General features: G+C 43.8%; 1 protein-coding gene across 1 annotated transcript; it reads left to right on the forward strand.

Moving 5' to 3' along the window:
- Positions 1–5,248: 5,248 nt before the first annotated feature.
- Positions 5,249–18,006, forward strand: LOC136789878 (nuclear pore complex protein Nup153-like). The gene is made up of 8 exons (XM_066991162.1): positions 5,249–7,440; positions 9,562–9,810; positions 10,884–11,023; positions 11,106–11,228; positions 13,410–13,520; positions 13,796–13,849; positions 16,105–16,263; positions 17,539–18,006. Exons 1-8 carry the CDS (start codon positions 7,245–7,247, stop codon positions 17,611–17,613), a joined length of 1,107 nt encoding a protein of 368 aa, XP_066847263.1. The 5' UTR covers positions 5,249–7,244; the 3' UTR covers positions 17,614–18,006.
- The last annotated feature ends 5,216 nt before the right edge of the window (positions 18,007–23,222 follow it).

A 23,222-nucleotide genomic window follows, 5' to 3' on the forward strand; every position in this document is an offset into this window, starting at 1 on the left:
GACAGTACTCAAGTCAAAGGAGATGAGAGCAATGAGGAAAGCTTTGCTTTAAGCTAGAGCAGTCTTGCGAGTTGCTGCCTTTATGCTGTTCTTATCTTGAAGGGTACAGAGTCTTTTCCAGTCATAGGGACTCCATAACCCTATGAGTATGGAGAAATAGTTGCTAATTAACAGTGTATATAATAAGTAAGTGAGGCTGGAAACAAAAGAATATTCCTCCAAGAAAAAAAAGGAAGCAGAAATTACTGTACTTAATAGCTGGGGAAGCTGTTAAAGCTAGTTGACACAGTTCTGGTACTGCCCTGTGTGTTTTGGGGGCAACATAAACCATGATTGCTGTGATGGCAGGTAAGAATCCAATTCTTTTTTATGGCTTAGTGTAGTCAGTGAAAGCAGTGGTCCTAAGCTGCATGCTGTTCTTAAATGTAATGCAAATCCTCTTTTGTGACTCCTCAGTACTTCCAGGTTACTTGTAGCTGATCACCAGCAACTGCTTCTGTTAGCTATTAGCTGTTGGGTTTTTGCTAGGAATACTTTCAGTCCTGAATTGAAATGATGACATCCTGAAACAGAAGAGGCTCTTGGAGTATTGTAGGAAGCACATTCTTCCTGGTTCTAGTGCAGGTGTACACGTAGGAGGGGACAGAAGGCAAAGAACCTCACATAGGTGGAGGGGGTGAGGTGGCATCACAGTTAGAGCTGTTGCAGTTAACTCTTCCCAAAGCATGAAAGCAACGTGGCTGGGAACAGGGATTTGTTGGGTTGCTTCTTTGTGTGAGCCAGGGAGTCTTTTGAGGGGCAGATTAATAAGAATATGACACAAGGTAGAGGTGGAATAGATGAAGCAAAGAATCTGGGTGGGAAAAGGGTTGCTTGTACGTGTCTATGGAATTGTTTCAGGGGACTGAGCTGGGGCAAATTCAAGATAATAGATGCAGCCTCCTTGAATTTGGATGGCAGTGCTGAAGCTTCAAAACCTTACAAGGTTTGATGCCACTTCAATTGTAGTGCATAGCTGTGGTACTTGAGCTCAGAAGCGCAAACTGCACAGGATTTTTTTATCTATTTTCTTCAACGTGAGCAGCAAAACATCTTCCAGGAATGTGCCTGGGTGCTACGCTGCTTTGACACGGCTTGCTTTGCATCACCAAACACAGTAGTTAGGTTGCATCGAGTACTTTGTGGAAACATTCATTGTGTTGTCACCCAGAAATGGGATGCTACAGATATGTGTTGGCCCGGCAGTATCAGTGCTGTTTTTTGGCCTTTGAGAGGTTGGTCCATAACAGGTGACCTGTGTAATGAGGGGCCCACATAGATTGGTGACTTCATTAAGTCTGATACTGTGGTGGTGTGTGACCCAAGGCCCTGAACGTCAGAAAATCAGGCTGTGGCCACCTATTTTATGCAGACTTTGCCTATTAACAAGGTCTCTACACTGTACGTTAGAGACGTGCGCCTCCTTTTCTGGACTAGATAGCGAAAATACCAGTTTTATAGTTCAGTGAATGAGATTGGTTGGGCTGTTTGTTCTCCAGAGCTGAAAAATGTTGGGAGTGTATTCTCTTGGAGTCCACAGAAATGAAAATGATGAGAGGAAGAGAACGTTGGTTGCAGCCCGCGTGCTGCTGTTATAAAGTAGTTCTCTGATGTCTTTTTCCCTCTGCTGAGACTTATCAGCCTATCGTCCTTTCCTGTTAGGAGCGCATACCTGGCTTGGGATGGTGTGCGCAGTGCAGATTCTTTACCGTAAGAGCGCAGTGAATGCCAGACTTCTTCCTGTACTTTCGTGTTAACCATGAGTCACAAATTCAGGAAGCAGTGATTGCATCGGAACTGCTAGAATGCTTTGCGGAGTCTTTTTACTGGGTAAACTTCACAGCTGCAGTTACAACTTCCAGCCTGTGTTAGCTGAACACATCGTACTGGTGCCCGCCATCAGTTTGACAAAGATGGGATTGCAGTAGGATCTTGCTTTCTTCCTTCTTTTTAATTAAACAAGTCTTTGAAGCAACTTTTCCAACACCGCCATACTTCACTTCTTCCAGTTATTTTCTGTTTTACTTAGCTGAAATGTTTTTTTTTCTTCCAAGCTTGAGGAAGTTTTCTACAAGAATGTCCCGTAATGATTTCATAAACTCTTTTCGTTGTACCTAGCTGCAACAGAGAGTGCTTTTATTCAAAAACCTGCTGGTTTTCTTTTCCAAGAAGTAGTGGGGTTTTTCCTATCTCTTCACTGATGGGAAAGGCTGTAGGACAGTAGCTTGAGGGGCTACTAATGCTGTCATCAGTGAGCCGGGAAAAGGCAGGAGTCCGAAACGGGTAAAAAGTACTTAAAAGGATACCAAAAGAGTAGATGGTACTTAAGCCGTGGATGTTTCTTTTTGCAGGGATGCTCTGGACCAACCGCTTCTTTCTAGCGCTACCTCAAAGTAACTTGCAGATAGAACTCACAGGGAAGGTTGATCAAATGGTGATGATCGCCGTCATTCTGCTGGACACGCAGATACTTGCCTTTCGTTTTGGCTCATTTTTAATACCAATTAACTTCAGTGCCTCGCGTTAATAGACACCGTTTGACTGCATCGGCAAATGTTTCTGAGTCGTGAGTGTCATTAAAGGCCTGTCACCCTACGGAAATCCTTCTAAATAAGAAAAATGGCATTTAAATAAATAAATAAAGCAGCGTTTGAACTTATGAGCAAACCTAGCGTAGCTGCCTTTGACGCTGATCTGGAGGAGAAAAATCACGTTATCACACTACTATGGTTGCCTTAATAGCTTTGGTGTACGTGAGGGAGGGAAGCATTATGTGATGTTTGCCTAGCTATTACATGGCCAATGCAGGAGGGGTTTTAGTCAGTTCCCTGAGCACGGATTGTTGCAGAAGTCGGTGATTTCACTGCCCAATGTCTGTTATTAAGCGCACGATTCACGTCCCGTTATCGTTTTTATTATTTATTTCTGTGTTTATTTTCTGGGGCGGCGATCTGTCACGATGCCCATCGTTCCCCTGCCGTAAGGTAGAATTTAGCGTGACGACCGCTTCCCGGACCAACGGGGCCACGAATCCGGCCTAAAACTCTGCTTGTGCGTTGGTTGTCGGCGTGGGGGTATCGGTTGTCGGTGCGGGGGTATCGGTTGTCGGTGCGGGGCTTTTCTGACGAGCACTGTGGGCTCGGGGCGCCGTCCCACGCCCGGCGCGGTGCTGCGGCACACCGGCGGTCGGCGCCACGGCGCGGGGAGGCTCTGGAGGTGACTCCTAGCCCCGTGCTTACGGTGGCCGGGCCGGGGTTCATTATGGCGGCCGGGTCCTGAGGGCGGGAGCGGGAGGGCGGCGGGACCGGGACGGGACCGGGGCGGGGCGAGGAACGGGAGCGGCAGCGGGAGGGGGGGGCGCGCGTTCCCGTGAGGGGAGGGGGCGCGCGAGGGAGGGAGGGGGAGGGTGTGAGAAACACTCCGTAGCCAAGAACTTGGGCTCAGGCGAGGAGCTCAGCGAAGCAGGAATTTATTCGCGATCGCAGTGGCGGGCGTCCCGTCCGTGCGAGGACTACCGCACACCAAATTTCCCTGGTGTATTGCCAAGCACTTCCCCGTGCAAGGGCTTACCATACACCGCATTTCCCGAGACTCTTCCTTTCTCTCCCTTAGCTCACGCTTCGTCCGTCTCCGGCCGCGCCCCTCGCGGAGCTGCGGAACCGCGGATCAGGACTCCACACTCGCTCCGTACAAAAGTACGTCTCAATCCCACGGCACACAGAGTCTCACCCGACCCCCAAGGCAATACTTCCTATTTCTTACCTTGGTCTGTGCACAGAGTTACCGGATCAATTCTCAAAGCCGGAGTGCCTGCCTTCTTCCCTTCCCCACTCCTTCACGGATCCTGCCTCTTTCATCAGTCTCGGGCCCTCTGTCAGCTCTCCGCAGAACCGCCGCCGTCGATGCACAGGACCGCTGAAATCAGCGGGGCATGCCTTCCTGCTGCTGCGGCGGTGGGGCTCCCCAGTAGGCGACTGGCTCCCGGACGAGCCCCAAATTGTGAGAAACACTCCGTAGCCAAGAACTTGGGCTCAGGCGAGGAGCTCAGCGAAGCAGGAATTTATTCGCGATCGCAGTGGCGGGCGTCCCACGAGCAGGAGCGCCCCTGCTGGTTCCAAAACCCAGTTTATATACTTTTTGATGACGGGACCCTCCCCTGTTTCCCCACTGAGGGGGTGATCCAGGCTCACAATCTGTCTGATGCTTCCCAGACAATGCATGGCCTTCCGTTGCCGGCCTGTTAAATTTCGAATTTCTTTTGACTTTTTTACTGGTTGAAGCGGTGATGTTTCTTCACTTACCTGACTTGACTCAACACCGTGATTTTCCCCGAATTGTTCTACGGAGTCTGGTTGTCTGCGTTTTACAAGGTCGCCTGCTAAGCGTTCTTATCGCTGCAAGCACACCTCAATACCCCATTCCTTACCTTTAAACAACGTAACTCTGCAAAAACAACATTTTTATTCCCACGAGGGGCAGGGCAGGCCCCGCGGCGCGTGGCGGCGGGGGGCGGGGGGGCCCCGTGACGGCACCGAACGCGGGGGGGGGGGCGGTATGGCCTCGGGCGGCGCGACCGGTAGCGGCGCGACCGGCAGCGGCATGGCCGGCGGTGGCAGGGCCGGTGGCGGCGGGGCGCCGGGCGGCAGCCCAGGAGCCCGATCAGGAGGAGGAGGAGCAGGAGGAGGAGGAGGAGGAGGAGGAGGAGGAGGAGGAGCGGCCGGCGGCAAGGTGAAGAGGCGGCGCCACCGTTTGGGCGCCGCGAAGCCCCCCTGTGCCAGGAGCAAGCGGGTGAGGAGCGGCCCCCCCACAGCGGGCCCTTCCCCCTCAGCCCACCAGTTACCCCCTTACTTACCCCCTTACCTTACCCGCCCCTTTATCCCCTTAGTTACCCCCTACCCACCTCCTTACCCCCTTAGTTACCCCCTCGACCGCTTAGTTACCCCCTTAGTTACCCCCTCAGCCCCTTCCTAACCCCCTCAGTTATCCCCTCAGCCCCTTACTTACCCCCTTACCCCTCTACCCAGCCCATTACCCCCCTCCTCCCCCTCCCCTTCACCCCCAGCCCGCTGCCCTCAGGACCCCCAGTGCCACCCCCAGGGCTTTCCCCGCTCCCTGCACCCCTCCTCAGCCCATCATCAATTCTCTGAACGTTACCTGCCAGGCTTTGCTTCTCGTTTGTGCTGTAGGGTACAGCAGGTTGATGGTGAAAGCGGTCCGTCAATTCGGGGTGTGAAAATCCCCGTGCTGGAGGGGGGACGCGCCGAGATCCCTCCCAGCAGCTCTTTGCTAAGAAATGTCAGGACGCCCAGAGAGATGCTCTGGAGATGCCCTCTGCACATGTTTGTTCAGCCAAAACCTCTCCGCTATTAAATGAGCAACGTAGCTGAGGGGATTGATTATCATATGCAAAACCAAGGGAGCGCTACGCATGGATAGCTGCTCAATTAGGTTTTTATCACTTGCAGAAATGCCAAGTCCCTTATACCATATATTGACAATCAATCTTGTCCATCTAAAGCTGGCCTGGAAGGGCAATGCAAACATTCCCCACGCTTACAGAGCAACCGTTGAAACCTCTGGCTTGAACAGTGCATTAATGTTGAAAGTGCCATAGCTTGCGTGTGCCGACACCGTGTAGCTAACTGATAAACCTTACACGTGGATTAAAAATAATCAGTGGAGATGGTTTTCTAACTTTTCCATTGTCTGTTATCTCTGCGTGTTTTCCAGTAGGTTTATTTAAAGAGTGTGCCAGAGCAAACACGTGCGTGGGGATATCTGGGGGATTCTGCACAGAGAATGGCTGCTGCACATCCAGCGCAGATCAAATTAACAGTAACTTATCGGGGAAGAATTTTAATGATTTGATAAATAGACAAACTGATCGGTGTTACATGTGTGCATTTATTATAGCAGTTAGCTTTGTAACCAGACGAATCGTGCAAATGTTCATAACGTAAAAGGACGAGCTTTGAGCAGATAGCTTGCTTAGAGCATTTGTCAATTAATTCCAGTTTATTTTCAATATCATGTCCACTCTGCAGAAGGTTCTGTGGCTTAATGTTAATTGTCTCTCAGTGATGCAGTTGGGGAGGCACGAAAGCGACCGATGCGATTTTGTGAGGTTATACCTCTGGTTCTGATCCCTACCCCGCTGTTTTTCTCATCCTTCCCCCTACAACTTTAGTCGATAAGTCGATTCTTAGAAATACTTAAATAGATGTGTTTTGTGTGCTTGTGATCATAATTACAGCCCACCAAACCCTCTGTCTCTTACCATTAAGCTCTGAAGGTGCCTGGGCACTGTCAACAGTATAGTTAGCAGCTTCAAAGTTCCTGGGAACTAGTCCTGGATCTAATTTACTTTTTTTTTTTCCCCCTGCCTGCAGGAGGGATGATTAGCAGGATGCCTAGCTCATGATTGTCAGCTTTCTGGATATTAATTTTTATTATTAATTTTTATTATTAATTATATTCATTTATATTAATGTATCTTTTATTTAACCGTAGTTCCTGGGGCTTTCGTTCAGGTGGGAATTCTCCGATCGTACCCGATGTATGCCGCAGAGTCAGTCTTCTACAAAATACAGCAACAGCTTTAGAAGGCTCTTGCAAGAGGAGGTGCTGGTGCTATAGCTATAGCTGTGTTTCTTCCAGGACATCTTCTGGGTTAGCCTGACTGTTGAGAGCAGAACTGTTTTTTGTGCGTATAGTCACTGCAATTCAGCATTACTAAAATTGAAAATATTTAGGTTCACTGATTTTAATGGGTAGTATGGTCCTGACTGTCGCAGTAGATAATTGCTGAACTTCTGGTTTAGTTGGTTTTCACGTGAGGGTGCGAAGAGTCCTGGAACAAGTCTGTAGGTCAGGAGCTGTTCAGGCGTAGAGTTTCCTGATAGCCTTGCAGATTGACGACCTGCTGGTGAATTTTGGCAGAGGTTTCAAAACTTTGAACCTTGCCAAGGTCACTTGGAAGTGCAGAAAGTGATAGGTAGTTGTAAATCAATCTTAGGTGAATTTTAGGTTTACCAGAAGTGTAGCGATCCTATGCCAGGGATCAACCTCGTTGTCGTCTTCTGAATATTTGCTGTATAATATCTGTCTTCAAGGTCCGTGGAAGGTGGTATCCCAGCATATGCTGTTGACTGTGTTTCTGTAATTAAACAACTGTTTTTTCTTTCAAGCAGGGAATAATTAGCAGAATGACAGAAACGGTGAAAAATATTGTACCGGCGTGGCTGCAGAAGTATTTCAATAAGCGTGAGGAGGAGTGTGTAGACAGAAATGAATCTGCAAACCAGGAGGAGACTCCGGTAAACTATCACCACGATTATGCAGATGAAGATACCATAATCGATGAGAGATTCACGCCTGAGCCAGCAAGAATTAGTAGACGAGGTATGTGAAAAATCATTTGGAATTCTGGCCATCTGTATTTATTCACAGATTTCTAGTTTTGAATCTGAATTTCAAAAGGAAATTGGAATGAGGGTTTTGACAGAATGAAAAAAAAACAAACAAAAAAGTCAAAACAACTGTTTGTGAAACCGTCTTAGCTTTAAACTGTATACACAGTTACGAAGCATACATCTTATGCTCTTGGAAGGCATCAGTTAACTTTAGGTACTCTATTAGCCAGGTGCTAAATGCTGAAAATAAGTCATTTGCAAGTGTGCTGGGTTGCATTTTCCATCTTTTAAAAGATATGGAATGAAAATCTGTCTAATTGCCTAAGGCAATTAAAAAAATTAATTTGTTTTGCAGTCTTCGAAACAAAAGACTAGATGCTAGAATGGCAGAGGAAAATTCCGTCTCGTGTCCCGACTTTGTTTGTTTTGTTTTGTTTTGTTTTGGGCTTTGATCAATTTAGTAAAGTTCCTTGTTAACTTGATGGTGAACTGGGGAACTTGTGCACGGATGTGGTTTATGAGATTATTATCCTTAAAATATTCAATAACTTTAAGGTCTACACGGGGGGAGGGGGTGTCTTTGAGAAGGTATTTGGACCGTTGGCAACGAGGTTTGCAACTCCTTTACCTCATGAAAGATTAATTTGTCTTATATCCAGTGCCTCTCACTGTTCCTGTAGTCCTGTTGTATAAATTTGCATCTATTCTTATTTGAGTTTCTCTTAAATTAGCTGTTTTGGGGAAGTCAGCTTTAAATAAGTAAAGAAGTTTTGTCTGAGCGTGCGTAGGTAACCATAGATAATGTGGAAAGTCAGTTGCTTCTGTTGTTGGCAGAATCAAAAAATAAGGAGGAAATATCTTTGCCTCCAATCTCATCTAATTGTGAACAAGGAGATTGATGGCTTTGTGTGTAGCTGTAGCTTGGGAATGAGTTTGGAGAAAAGAACAGAGAAGGTCTTCATGACTGAGGAACACATGTTGGCTTTCCTATGTAACTGCGTGAAAGGAGCTTTCAGTAAGAACAGCTGCACTGCAAGCTTGCTAACTCCAGGAGCTCAGGAGCAGGCGGACACCCTCGAACCTTATGCAGCTTATGTTGCTGTCCGTGGGTGTTACTTACTATGCTTAAGAATAAGATATTTTTTTTTAATTATTACTACATTTTGAAACCAATGTGTCTCTTCATTTCTGAGGTATCATTGTGCTGGAGCCTATATTGGGTGGCCTTCCGCCTCAATAACTTTCTGTATCTCAAACGGTGCTGTCCTAAAAATCTGCTCATGGTTTGGAGAGCTAATTAGTGGTACTGCAGTGGTTATGAAGATTGAAGTAACTAGTTTAAGCTTCAGTTCAAGTATCAAGAGGATAGTGGCTCAAAGTCATTTGAATTGCCCAGATTCCTGGGAGAGACAGTAGGCTTTCATCAGGCAAAATACCCATGCATAGTTCCATTCATTTAGCAAGATAGACTTCAAGGCCACCTATTCCAGGCCACTGGCATTGTTTGCAGACCCTTTGCTTCAAGAGGGAAAAATGCTCATCTGGTTACTTGGGTCAACATCCTTGTCCCTTGGGTCAAAATCCCAATAGTTAATGGGTAGGAGATGATGTTTTGCCTCTAACGTGAGCTGATATGGAAGAACTTGGGAAAAAAGTACTGCAAACGTTCATTTTCATGTTGTGTATTCAGATTAATATAACCTTTGTTCCAATATTATGGAAGCTGCAGTGTTATCTGTAACTTACCGTGTAATCTCAAATTTTGTAAAGCTTATTGCAAGCTGTACATGGGAGAAGGAGTATATATGTTTGATTTAGTGAACGGCCAAGTCAGCGTTAGAGCATTTGAGCACGGGGTCAGAATGTGGTGTTGTAAAACCTCATAGTTAACTACTTCTGGATGCAACATTAATACTGTGTATCGCAAGCAGTGTTGTTGTTGTAGCCAGACAGTTAGATGCAACCGTATCTGGGTGAGGAAGAAGTTAAATTTGGCTTCTCTCTTTTTGCGCTTAGAACTTGGCAATAGCATGGCTGTCGATAGGAAACAGGTTTTGGCTTCTGTGAGCTTGTCTATAGCAAAGCTAATTATCTCCCTGTTCTTGTCTAGAACCATCCACAAGTAGATCAGCACTGAACTTCCCAGTTGCGTTAACAAGGCCCTCTCTTCGTTTGAGCCACCTGAATTATACCATGCTGGATTCTCCTGTCCCACCTTGTCAGCCCTCGACATCTTCTATATTTGGCATTGGCAGTCCTAGGCTCTCCTTCATAAAAGAAATAGAAGATTCTACCTCTGAAAAAGACGATGATAACATCTCAACAACCAGTGATTCCTCCTCTAGAGCATCTGCTGAAGGTGATTTTTGTGTTCTCTGTTTAATTGACTTTTTTTTTAATGTGAAGTACCTTGCGTTCTTTAATATTCCACATCACCTTAGTAAATAAAATAGGTGAATGTCAACTTTGGATGCGAGAATTAAATTGAATTTTTAGTGTTTTAGAAGTATATAATCCTATCACCTTTTTAATAGAAGCGTGCTTTGGAATACGTTTATGATACCCTGATGTTAGAAAGAGTCAGTGCTGAAATATACACATTCAGCTAGGTTATATGTAAATTTTGAACTGGGACGGTAGGAAATCAGGCTGACTTGCCGTAGCTTGACAACTAGGCTGATTGTCTAGAAGGAAGAGTGACTCAGACCTTTCTTGGTAGAAGGCTTCAGCTGTCAATACTTTCATGTCTTTTGCCAAATTCATTGAGGAAAGCACACCATTTTAAAATAAAAAATAAGCATCGTGTCGATGTAGGTTGGTACCTAGGTCTTCTCGCTGAAAGGGCGAACAGCAGGTTTGCAGCTTTTTCTAGTCCCCCATAGAGACAGGGACTGACGTGTGCTCAGCAGGTTTTCCAGAGAACTTTTGTACAGCTGAGAGTAGAGTTGCTGGGCTTTAGCAATATAACCTGAGTGCACTAGAACTTTCTGGTGTGTCTTCGTAAAACATACATGGGCAGAAGATCGTTAACTCTTAGAGCAGCCTTTGGGGAATCTTCCAGGTTTAAAACCTGTGCGATTATGATCTGTGCTGGCCTCCAGCCTTCTACCAACATAGAAAAAAACTTTGTTTGTACAAATGCACTGATGTTTATGCGGTCCTCTTTTATCTTAGCATGAAGGAAAAAAAATCTGCATTGGAAGCACAATATTAACTTGGTAAGATTGCTGAAAACTACTTGCAGCTCTGTGAACAGTTTTCAAGTTTGTAGGTGATACTTGGTTTTCAGTCTGTACGTGAAGTTGATCTATTTAAAGAAGCTGAAGTCATGCTTATTTTTCTGTATTGAAGAACTTGAATTAGTGTGATCTTTATTGTTAAAGTTCTGTACGTACGAGAGGCATTTACATCTAGCATACGTCATTTTGGCAGATGTTGCAGTTTTAAAAAATACTTCATCGTCACTGCTCTGGCCCACAGAAGCTGAAAGAACTCATTCCCTCTCGCAGCATTCTGCAGCTAGCTCTAAGAAACCTGCATTCAGTTTATCTGCTTTTGGAGGACTGTGTCCTGTAAGTACTGCACAGTATTTCTTTTAATCAGTTTGAATGTGTACCTGTTTTTCTATCCACTTATCGTACTGTGTTTCCGTAGGCATGTGGAAGCATGTCTGTTTTTAAGGAAAAGCAGCTTGGGTTTTCTCCATTTTACCCCGGAAAGACGGCCTATGGTGGTGCAGCTGCAAGATCTAGGCAGCCAAAGACGGAACCTTATCGGGTATGAGAAAAGTAGTGTAGTGGGAAATAGTGATGGAAATAAAAAAAGCAGCACTGCCAAAGGAGCTTTGAGCAGGGAGCTGAATATGTGGTAACAGTTGCTCTTCTGCCCTCTTGGTCTACACAAATAGACGAGATTGATTTCTGTTTAAATTCTTTTATAACAGTTTTTACCACAGGTAATACTTGTCAGAAAGAACAAGAATGACAGTTTGGGCAAGTTGTTGGTAGTTGGGGTTTCCTCTATTGTTAGGTCTTTCAAAAAATTCCATTTAAGTGCCATTGTCTGCCTCTGACTACATTACGTTAAAATAACATGATGCAAAAAAACCAATGACAGCCTAACTTTGAAAACTTGTGTTTATGGTAGCAAAAGCTACAGTAGTCAAACCTGGCTAATATTTATCTGTGGATCTTCTTTTCCAAGCATGCCTACATTCATGCTATGGATATGTTGTATAAGCCTGCAGTCTTTGAAAATATGTAAAATCAACTTGGCTGATCCTTTGTTCTTCTGGTACACAGAGGCATGCAGGACTAAATGCAGTCTCAAGATAAGCAGTGACATGCTTTCTGTTTTGAAGGATTCATATAGTTCTTGAAGAGAGTTATTTGCCCCCAAGAGTTCTTGGAAATACCAAATAAAAACTGCTGACAACTCTGATTAGCTAGAGCTGAATCGAAACGGAAAGTCAAATCAGGTTTGGTAGGAATGTATTTAAATGAAAGTGACTTTTATCGATAAATCAAAAGGAATTTTAAGAAAATGAAAACGCGGGTTTGCTGGCTCTGTTCTGACAGTCCATTTGTGCAACGGAAAAAGGGCAGTACAAGTACCTCACTTACGGGAAACCTTGAAACCTTGTGGTGCAAAGCTGGGAACCCTCTTTGGTCGGCTATTTTTGTTTTTTACAATATTACTGCATTATGGTAAAAAGAGGAACCAAAATACTAGGCTTTTAAAGGAGAGAGTAGCTTGCAAGCTTCTTGCTGCTTGCTGTGAATGACAGCAAGGTACTAGAGAGTCCAGCGAAGGGCCACCAAGATGATCAAGGGACTGGGAGCACCTCTCCTCTGAGGAGAGGCAGGGACTGCTGGGCCCGTTTAGCATGGAGGAGAGGAGGTTCAGGGGGGATCTTATTGGTGTAAAAAAATACCTGAATGGATGGTGCAAAGAGCATAGAGAGCCATTGTGTTTTCAGCAGTGCCCAGTGCCAGGTCAAGAGGCAACAGGCACAAACTGAAACGTGAGGCTCTGAGCATCAGGAAACGCTTTTGCACTGTGCGGGTGATGGAGCCCTGGCACGGGTTGCCCGGAGAGGCTGTGGAGTCTCCCTCTTTGGAGGTCTTCAAGAGCTGACTTGACATGGTCCTGGGCAACCTGCTCGGGGTGGCCCTGCTTGAGCGGGGGGGTAGACCAGGCGATCTCTAGAGGTCACTTCCAACCTTAACCATTCTGTGGTTCTGTGAGTCTCACTTGTGTTTTTACATGCTGCGTGGTCTGCTTCCTGTCTTCACATCGTGTGATAAGCACAGTGTGGTTATATGAGGGATTTAACCTGGGAAGAAAAAAAGTCACACCAAAGGAAGTTTTTGACTGATATTTGAAGTTGGGTGGTGCAAATACACAGTTTACTTTTTCAGTGTAATGTTTAGATCTGTTACAGTTTAAATCAGATCTTTATCTTTTAAGACAAAGATTTGCAGCCAACTTTAATCTTGGGGGAAGGGAGGAAGCAAGAGAGAAGTAAAACTAGTTCCTGGTTATGATTGTATACACCGATTTTGAGATGGTACACTTAGACCATCGTGAAACTCTGAGGTCTGTGTTGTTACTGAAAATGCTTTCTGTACCACCACAAGCCTTTTCTTGAGTTCTGTTTCCCTGATTACTGCTTCGGAGGCCTTAGCAGTCCTAGCATCATCCGTCTTGACCTTTTACAAGTACGGAGTTCTTTTACTGCTCGTGCAACAAGCACGTGCAAGATGCACTGAGGCCCAAGGTAAACTTCATTAAACTCCGAATGTATTCTCTTCTTTATGGCTTGAACTCCCAGTGACTGCATTTTTCTCTGTCATCGGAATATATTGATTGTATCATCAGTGTAGCCTTGGGACATAAAATACATGCCTCCTTAGCTGAGAATTGACCATTGTAACACTTAAAATGCTAATTTTTCAGGCACAAAAGAGAGCGAAAGCTAGACAAGAAACTGTGCGGCCCCGCGCTACCTTAAGTACCGCTGCACGGTGCATCTTGGAGGCAGTGGAGAAGCTGTCAAGCCCTTTGTTGGTAAATAGCACTTCTTTTAATCTGTTTTTGCTTCATGTGTTTATAAAACTTAGTAAATGTGCCGTCAAAGGATAAAGATAAAACTATTCTTCCTTACGTTGTGGCCGGTTTAATTTATTGTGCTATTTTTTCAACAGGATGCTAAAAGAATGGCATCTCTTTTGCCGCTGTGTTGTATAAGTTGACCATGAACCCCCACATTTTTGTTGCAGGGAACCCTCTGTCTCAGGAAAAAAAATTGCCCTCTAATATTTATGCTTTGTTTTTTCCCTTAGCCTCCGGACATAGATAAACCGGATATTACTGACTTCCAGTCCAAACGAAGAAAGGTAAGAACCAATAATGTCTTAAGCTGAGGTAGATAACTTTTTCAATGCTTTATCACTATTAGAAAAATTTTCTCAAACCTCAGTGACAACATAGACATCAAATCAAGTTAATATTGGCATGTATCCACAGTAGATGATGGGCTGTGAAGATTACTCAGGTTAAGAATTATGTTATCTTTGTAAGTTGAGAGCAACAACTCTAGAACACACCAAGTGGTTTTATCTTGTCCCCCAACTTGGGGTGAAGCTGCATATTAAAATTCCTGTTGAGGAAAGTTTTCTCTTGAAGAAATGATCACAAATAGAAAAATGGTGATTGAGTGGTCATATAGACTTTGTACAGACTTCCGTGTTCATTCGGGCACAGAAAACTAGTTTTTGTGCTTTTTATCACCATTCAAAGTAAAGACGAGGAAAATCGTTAATTTCCGACGCTATAAATCTTACGCTCCTAAATTCCTATTTGGAGGTAGCACAGAACTGGTGATAATGCTGTGGTAAAGCATGACTTCCTTTCATTTTGTTTAAAAAATGAAAACTAGTCATCTTTTTTTGATGACTTTAGTTAGGGGTATCCTTGGGCTTATTAAATTGCAAAGCCCTTAAATGACCACTTGAAGATCAGGTGACTGAAGGAAATAACAAGATGTGCAAACTTTTCATCTTCTGTTCTAATGAGAAAAGGGACAGTGTCTCAAGAAGTTTCTGTGCTAATTCCTTGATTGGATGGATGTATAATTAAGTTTACAATCACTTCAGAGTTTACAAACATCTCAGATTTCCTGGACCATCTTTTCACCATCTGCCAAATTACAAGGGCATGGAGAAGTGAAGTATATCATAAATATTATCCAAATAACTAAAACCAAATCTGGTGTGAATTCTCAGTTATATTATAGCAATACACCTGTGATAAGGCATTAAGAAAGATCTGCCAGATTTGCAACAGAGAGCCTGAAATTGTCAGCCACTAAATGAATGTTGCACGCAGCTGTCAGTGGGTGAAAGGAGATAGATTGTCTATTCATAATACTAGAATTCATAATAGTGGCGGGAGAAGGGTAGCCCGGGATGAGAAGCAATTATTTGCTGAGGAGATGATCGTGTGTTTTCTCGCTAAAGTGAACATGCGGTTGACGGAACACTTGTGCACTCAGGCTAAACTTCTGCAGTGGGTAGCAGTGATGTGGTATTTTTCTTATTTCAAGGAACTGTACCAGGCAGAATAGCTCTTGGTGTATTGAATGCCTAACTGGGGGAATTAATATTTTTCTTTTTTACCTTTAAAACCAGCAATGAACCATCGTTCACTCGAAGTAGATTTGTGAACTTACATAAAACATGTTTTATTCAAGGTTTCAAACTGAATGTAGTATTTTTTAGAAAGATGTATTTTTATATACTTTAGAGAGAGTGTGAATTCTATTACTAAGAGTTGGGAGATACTGTGAAATTAAAGCTGCAGCGTAAACGATTTCCTGTTGGTATTGATTTGAACAATAGCATGCTTCCTAAGACTGTATTTTCTGATCCTTAAGACCGCAGGCGGAGCCATCGGTAAATCTTGTAGCCTTTAGGGTTTTTTTTCTGTCTGACAGTTCAGTTAAGTCAGTTTTGCAGAACACGCAGTGGTCTGTGTTAAAAATTAATTCTGGTCTGTGAAAATGCTTTGAAAAGAGAAGTCAACCCACTACTTGAAGTGCATCTAATGCACATGTAAAGCATTGGATCATATTTTAATGAATGAGATTATTGTAAGATTGACAAGTTGTTTTTTTTTTTGAATGTGTTCTATTGTTTGTGTAACTTTGAAGGGGGAAAATGTAGGGGATGTGAAGCCCGGAAGCCTGTATAATTAGTTGCTTAACACTTCGAATGTTAAATTAATGAATTAAGCTACTGAAAAAAAAAATCACAGTGTGGGCAGAGGAAAAGATAGGAGCATATTCTAGGAACATGGGTTATTTTAATTATGGTAGCGTGAATTATTTTGTCTATGAAGCTAACTGCCAAATTTTGAAATGGAATTGAGTCAGACTTTGGCTACTTATATATAGCTTTATGGATTTCGTTACTGGTTTTCTGGTGATTTCCCTCTACAAGTTGAACGGTTTTTAGAATTTTCAAATTGTATTCACTGAGTGCCAAGACCGATGGGGTGAGGTTTATAGTTCTGTAATTTGTTTTCATCAATAAATATTGGAATTAATTTGGGTGGACGTAAGGATAAATTGATTGCTGTTTCCCTTTCAAAGCTGGAATCCCAGAATGCATTCGAGCCTCCATCTGTCAAGAGACTTGTGACACCAACGGTAAACCATCAACCGATGCGTTATACGCGGTATTCTGAACCATCACCGACTTCAACTACTCAGTCCAGCAAAATTTGCCAGAGAGTAGACACAAAGTACCAAGTGAGTACATTTTTGAGTCCTTATGTGCCTGTTTTTTTTTTTTTTTCCAGTCTTGGAATGTTTCTCAAACCAATTGTTATCCTATCTTTGCAAAAAGTACTGATAGTATGTTTGAGGCGAGCTTTAAGGCAGTGAAAACCATTGTGAAATAGATTGAGCTTTTATGGATTTAATTCTGTTTTTGGAACACTCAGTGTCTTGTGGTTGTTTTCACGATGTCATGATGTGCTATTGAGTCATCCTGTTCTCAGTGAAAGAATATTAAAAGACAGAAATGTTTTCCTTCTATATTCTCATGTACACAAAGGTGTCACTGATGAAACATGCTCGTGTTCTGTGTAAACTATTCCAGGTGAGCTATGTGCTCCAAGTGAGAGTTCTGACAATGTGCTGAGTTATCGTTTTTGATTGCTTTGGAGTAGATGGAGTCTGATAAATTTTCCATAAAATTAAATGGGCATCTCTTTCTGCGAAAACATCTGTGTTTCCAGTATCGGTCTGAGTGTACAAATGACCACGTGTTAAGTGTATGGGCTTTTTAGGCTGGAAATCAAAGTGGACAGTAATACTGGTTGCTTATTGCTTTTAACTCTTTCAATCTCTGTATTGTTTAGCCAGCACAATCTCCATTTGGTAAAGTTCTAAAATGAATGTAGCAGCAACTGCTTAGTTTTTTGGGGGGGTAGAGTTTTTTCGGTTTTTTTTGCTTGTTTGTTGATAAATGATAGAAAACAGAAAAGTATGTCCCTTTTACGGGGTTGGTAAACACAAGTTTTGATGAAAACTCTCCCCCCCACACGCACAATTTTTGTCATTTTGTTTAAATTAATTACTTTCTTTGTTAGAGGATTTGACAAATTTGATTTAGTGTTCTATCAGTTTGTCCTCAATGCTGAGTGAAGCAGTGATGCTTACTTAGTAAATCCATAGAATTAGTGATTTATACACCATTACTTGTTCACGCATACCAAAGAATGGTTTTGACAGCATAATTGCGTACGCTTCTTCTGTTCCTGTTCTTCTGATTTGCTTTGCTTAAAGCAAATTAAACAGTTGTTGTAAGTGGTCTTATCGTGGTCAATGTATTAGTTGTGACCTCCGGAGGTCCCTTCCAACCTGTACTGTAATATTGGCTTTCTTCTAAAAATAAGTAGATAAAATGCCATCTATCCTTGTAGTTGTAGGAAGAAGGAATGGATTGAGACTGCAGCACTTTGAATCTGTGATGCTTTCTGAAATGAGTTATGATTAAACTTAGCCTTTTCTGTCTTTCAGGAATCTTCAGTTATGACTGCAATCGGTGATGACCTAATTACTGACGGTAATAAGGGTTCTATCATTGTCACTTGAGTTTAGCCATACTTGTGCCTTTTAACAATACAAGCCAACCTCTACTGGATGAAGAACATCTTGAAAATTCAGCTGAGGTCAAACCTCTGTGGGGCTGATCTGCAATCAGTTGGGGTTTTAAAGCTGATACAGCATACACTGACCGCATCAAGTAAAACGGGACACTGTCAATGCTTCGCAGCAGGTTTCTTGTACTTGTGCCTTCATTCCCATTTGAAAATGGTCTAATACAGAATTTTGTTCTTTGTATTGATTCCGCTAAACAGATTTTATATTAGAAACTCAGTAATATGCAAAAGCTTTGTTCTCCACCCTGAGGTAAAAGCTTATGTTGCAGATTCCAAAAGGAGGATTCAGCTTGCACTTACAAATACGGTACAAAACATATTTGTGTCCTGGAAGGTTTGCAAAATTCCTCACGTGGAGGCATTTTGTGTTAGTGTTTAGAAACTATCCTATGTAACGTGTATTGCCGTAGAAGTGAATTAAGTGACTCTTGGGAAGGTTTCATGGCTGGTTATCCTTAAACGTTATCTTTACTATCTTAAACATTGTCTTTGTCTTTATCTTGAAAGACAGTTCTAGTCCCAGCCTTCTAATATACAAATTCCCAAAAGTTGGAGCTGTGAGGCTCAAAATTTTAGAGGACTAAATACCTCACTAAAATTAGTAGATCTAATAGCTTATTACACTTAGCTTAAAATACATTTTATTAGCCATTTCACGTGAAGTTTTTTTGTGCGCATGCCTCAGATTTGATACTTGGACTTACCAGGCTTTTATTTTCAGATCCACAGCTCTACTTGGATGTTGATGAAATGAACAGACAATTCACGGAGACGAGCGAAGAACTCTGCGATTCACTCATGAATTGTCACTGGCAACCTCTGGATACGGTCACTTCTGAAATCCCCTCTGCTATTTAAGTGTCTTCTAGAGCATGACCGTTAGGACCAAAGTGCTAAAACTACATTTCTTCTACATTATTCTAGCTCATAAGTTTTAAAGCACAATGATAGGTTGGGGTTTTTTTGCTATGCTTTTGACAGTTTCTGTAATCTTTTTGTTCATCACTCTCTTCTTGGAGCATCATGAAGTCATGTAAATATTCGAGAAATGTAAAGAGGTAAATGGGGTCTAAAGATAGACTTGCCTGTGTAAATAAAAAATTTGTTTCTGCAAACCTGCCAGCAAGGGATTTTACTTGTACCTGTGTGCAGCACGTTCTCTTCCGGCTTATGGAATTTAACAAGGTAGTAAGGGTATTTCATCTGTCTTTATTTTTATATGGGCATTAGGACACAAGCAGAATCTAGCTTTCCCTTGTTTTCCTGGTTCCTTAGGTAAGCGACAAGCCAAGCCTTTCATGTGCTTGCTTAGACTGGAAGTATGTATGGGAGACACTCACAGGCCTTGCTATGGAAACACCTGTGCCCACTTTTTCCTGCAGGCTGCTGGCTCTAACTGTACTACTGATATATGCTAGGTCAGCTAAAATTGGCTTATAAATAGGGTATGTTAAGCATATGGAAGTGTAGACTTCAACTGCCATAGCTACACACATCCCATGGAACGAGGATGATGTCTGCTGGCACTCTCTGCATCAGCATTCAGTTTTCTCTTGCCCTTCTTACTGTTAGACTTCTCAGCTGACGCTTTACAGCGAAGAAATTGCTACAACATAATCCGTGTTCTTAAACCTAAAAAAAAAAATCTTGGAGAAAACAACTTGCTGGTTTTCCCTCCTTGCTGGCAAGGAGAAAAATAGTCCACCAGGAACAACAAAAAAATCCTAGTAACAGCTCCTTAAGTTATACCCTCTGCTACCCTCTCTGATTGCTCTGGTCTTCCTTCATTCGTGGTAATGAAGTTTTTAAAGCTTTGGTAGAAGGACGACAGTACTCAAGTCAAAGGAGATGAGAGCAATGAGGAAAGCTTTGCTTTAAGCTAGAGCAGTCTTGCGAGTTGCTGCCTTTATGCTGTTCTTATCTTGAAGGGTACAGAGTCTTTTCCAGTCATAGGGACTCCATAACCCTATGAGTATGGAGAAATAGTTGCTAATTAACAGTGTGTATAATAAGTAAGTGAGGCTGGAAACAAAAGAATATTCCTCCAAGAAAAAAAAGGAAGCAGAAATTACTGTACTTAATAGCTGGGGAAGCTGTTAAAGCTAGTTGACACAGTTCTGGTACTGCCGTGTGTGTTTTGGGGGCAACATAAACCATAATTGCTGTGATGGCAGGTAAGAATCCAATTCTTTTTTATGGCTTCGTGTAGTCAGTGAAAGCAGTGGTCCTAAGCTGCATGCTGTTCTTAAATGTAATGCAAATCCTCTTTTGTGACTCCTCAGTACTTCCAGGTTACTTGTAGCTGATCACCAGCAACTGCTTCTGTTAGCTATTAGCTGTTGGGTTTTTGCTAGGAATACTTTCAGTCCTGAATTGAAATGATGACATCCTGAAACAGAAGAGGCTCTTGGAGTATTGTAGGAAGCGCATTCTTCCTGGTTCTAGTGCAGGTGTACACGTAGGAGGGGACAGAAGGCAAAGAACCTCACATAGGTGGAGGGGGTGAGGTGGCATCACAGTTAGAGCTGTTGCAGTTAACTCTTCCCAAAGCATGAAAGCAACGTGGCTGGGAACAGGGATTTGTTGGGTTGCTTCTTTGTGTGAGCCAGGGAGTCTTTTGAGGGGCAGACTAATAAGAATATGACACAAGGTAGAGGTGGAATAGATGAAGCAAAGAATCTGGGTGGGAAAAGGGTTGCTTGTACGTGTCTATGGAATTGTTTCAGGGGACTGAGCTGGGGCAAATTCAAGATAATAGATGCAGCCTCCTTGAATTTGGATGGCAGTGCTGAAGCTTCAAAACCTTACAAGGTTTGATGCCACTTCAATTGTAGTGCATAGCTGTGGTACTTGAGCTCAGAAGCGCAAACTGCACAGGATTTTTTTATCTATTTTCTTCAACGTGAGCAGCAAAACATCTTCCAGGAATGTGCCTGGGTGCTACGCTGCTTTGACACGGCTTGCTTTGCATCACCAAACACAGTAGTTAGGTTGCATCGAGTACTTTGTGGAAACATTCATTGTGTTGTCACCCAGAAATGGGATGCTACAGATATGTGTTGGCCCGGCAGTATCAGTGCTGTTTTTTGGCCTTTGAGAGGTTGGTCCATAACAGGTGACCTGTGTAATGAGGGGCCCACATAGATTGGTGACTTCATTAAGTCTGATACTGTGGTGGTGTGTGACCCAAGGCCCTGAACGTCAGAAAATCAGGCTGTGGCCACCTATTTTATGCAGACTTTGCCTATTAACAAGGTCTCTACACTGTACGTTAGAGACGTGCGCCTCCTTTTCCGGACTAGATAGCGAAAATACCAGTTTTGTAGTTCAGTGAATGAGATTGGTTGGGCTGTTTGTTCTCCAGAGCTGAAAAATGTTGGGAGTGTATTCTCTTGGAGTCCACAGAAATGAAAATGATGAGAGGAAGAGAACGTTGGTTGCAGCCCGCGTGCTGCTGTTATAAAGTAGTTCTCTGATGTCTTTTTCCCTCTGCTGAGACTTATCAGCCTATCGTCCTTTCCTGTTAGGAGCGCATACCTGGCTTGGGATGGTGTGCGCAGGGCAGATTCTTTACCGTAAGAGCACAGTGAATGCCAGACTTCTTCCTGTACTGCCGTGTTAACCGTGAGTCACAAATTCAGGAAGCAGTGATTGCATCGGAACTGCTAGAATGCTTTGCGGAGTCTTTTTACTGGGTAAACTTCACAGCTGCAGTTACAACTTCCAGCCTGTGTTAGCTGAACACATCGTACTGGTGCCCGCCATCAGTTTGACAAAGATGGGATTGCAGTAGGATCTTGCTTTCTTCCTTCTTTTTAATTAAACAAGTCTTTGAAGCAACTTTTCCAACACCGCCATACTTCACTTCTTCCAGTTATTTTCTGTTTTACTTAGCTGAAATGTTTTTTTTTCTTCCAAGCTTGAGGAAGTTTTCTACAAGAATGTCCCGTAATGATTTCATAAACTCTTTTCGTTGTACCTAGCTGCAATAGAGAGTGCTTTTATTCAAAAACCTGCTGGTTTTTTTTTCAAGAAGTAGTGGGGTTTTTCCTATCTCTTCACTGATGGGAAAGGCTGTAGGACAGTAGCTTGAGGGGCTACTAATGCTGTCATCAGTGAGCCGGGAAAAGGCAGGAGTCCGAAACGGGTAAAAAGTACTTAAAAGGATACCAAAAGAGTAAACGGTACTTAAGCCGTGGATGTTTCTTTTTGCAGGGATGCTCTGGACCAACCGCTTCTTTCTAGCGCTACCTCAAAGTAACTTGCAGATAGAACTCACAGGGAAGGTTGATCAAATGGTGATGATCGCTGTCATTCTGCTGGACACGCAGATACTTGCCTTTCGTTTTGGCTCATTTTTAATACCAATTAACTTCAGTGCCTCGCGTTAATAGACACCGTTTGACTGCATCGGCAAATGTTTCTGAGTCGTGAGTGTCATTAAAGGCCTGTCACCCTATGGAAATCCTTCTAAATAAGAAAAATGGCATTCAAATAAATAAATAAAGCAGCGTTTGAACTTATGAGCAAACCTAGCGTAGCTGCCTTTGACGCTGATCTGGAGGAGAAAAATCACGTTATCACACTACTATGGTTGCCTTAATAGGTTTGGTGTACGTGAGGGAGGGAAGCATTATGTGATGTTTGCCTAGCTATTACATGGCCAATGCAGGAGGGGTTTTAGTCAGTTCCCTGAGCACGGATTGTTGCAGAAGTCGGTGATTTCACTGCCCAATGTCTGTTATTAAGGGCACGATTCACGTCCCGTTATCGTTTTTATTATTTATTTCTGTGTTTATTTTCTGGGGCGGCGATCTGTCACGATGCCCATCGTTCCCCTGCCGTAAGGTAGAATTTAGCGTGACGACCGCTTCCCGGACCAACGGGGCCACGAATCCGGCCTAAAACACCGCTTGTGCGTTGGTTGTCGGCGTGGGGGCTGTTGGTTGTCGGTGCGGGGGTATCGGTTGTCGGTGCGGGGCTTTTCTGACGAGCACTGTGGGCTCGGGGCGCCGTCCCACGCCCGGCGCGGTGCTGCGGCACACCGGCGGTCGGCGCCACGGCGCGGGGAGGCTCTGGAGGTGACTCCTAGCCCCGTGCTTACGGTGGCCGGGCCGGGGTTCATTATGGCGGCCGGGTCCTGAGGGCGGGAGCGGGAGGGCGGCGGGACCGGGACGGGACCGGGGCGGGGCGAGGAACGGGAGCGGCAGCGGGAGGGGGGGGCGCGCGTTCCCGTGAGGGGAGGGGGCGCGCGAGGGAGGGAGGGGGAGGGTGTGAGAAACACTCCGTAGCCAAGAACTTGGGCTCAGGCGAGGAGCTCAGCGAAGCAGGAATTTATTCGCGATCGCAGTGGCGGGCGTCCCACGAGCAGGAGCGCCCCTGCTGGTTCCAAAACCCAGTTTATATACTTTTTGATGACGGGACCCTCCCCTGTTTCCCCACTGAGGGGGTGATCCAGGCTCACAATCTGTCTGATGCTTCCCAGACAATGCATGGCCTTCCGTTGCCGGCCTGTTAAATTTCAGATTTGACTTTTTTACT

This window comes from Anser cygnoides, chromosome 2, assembly GCF_040182565.1.
Source record: "Anser cygnoides isolate HZ-2024a breed goose chromosome 2, Taihu_goose_T2T_genome, whole genome shotgun sequence".
Lineage (NCBI taxonomy): Eukaryota > Metazoa > Chordata > Aves > Anseriformes > Anatidae > Anser > Anser cygnoides.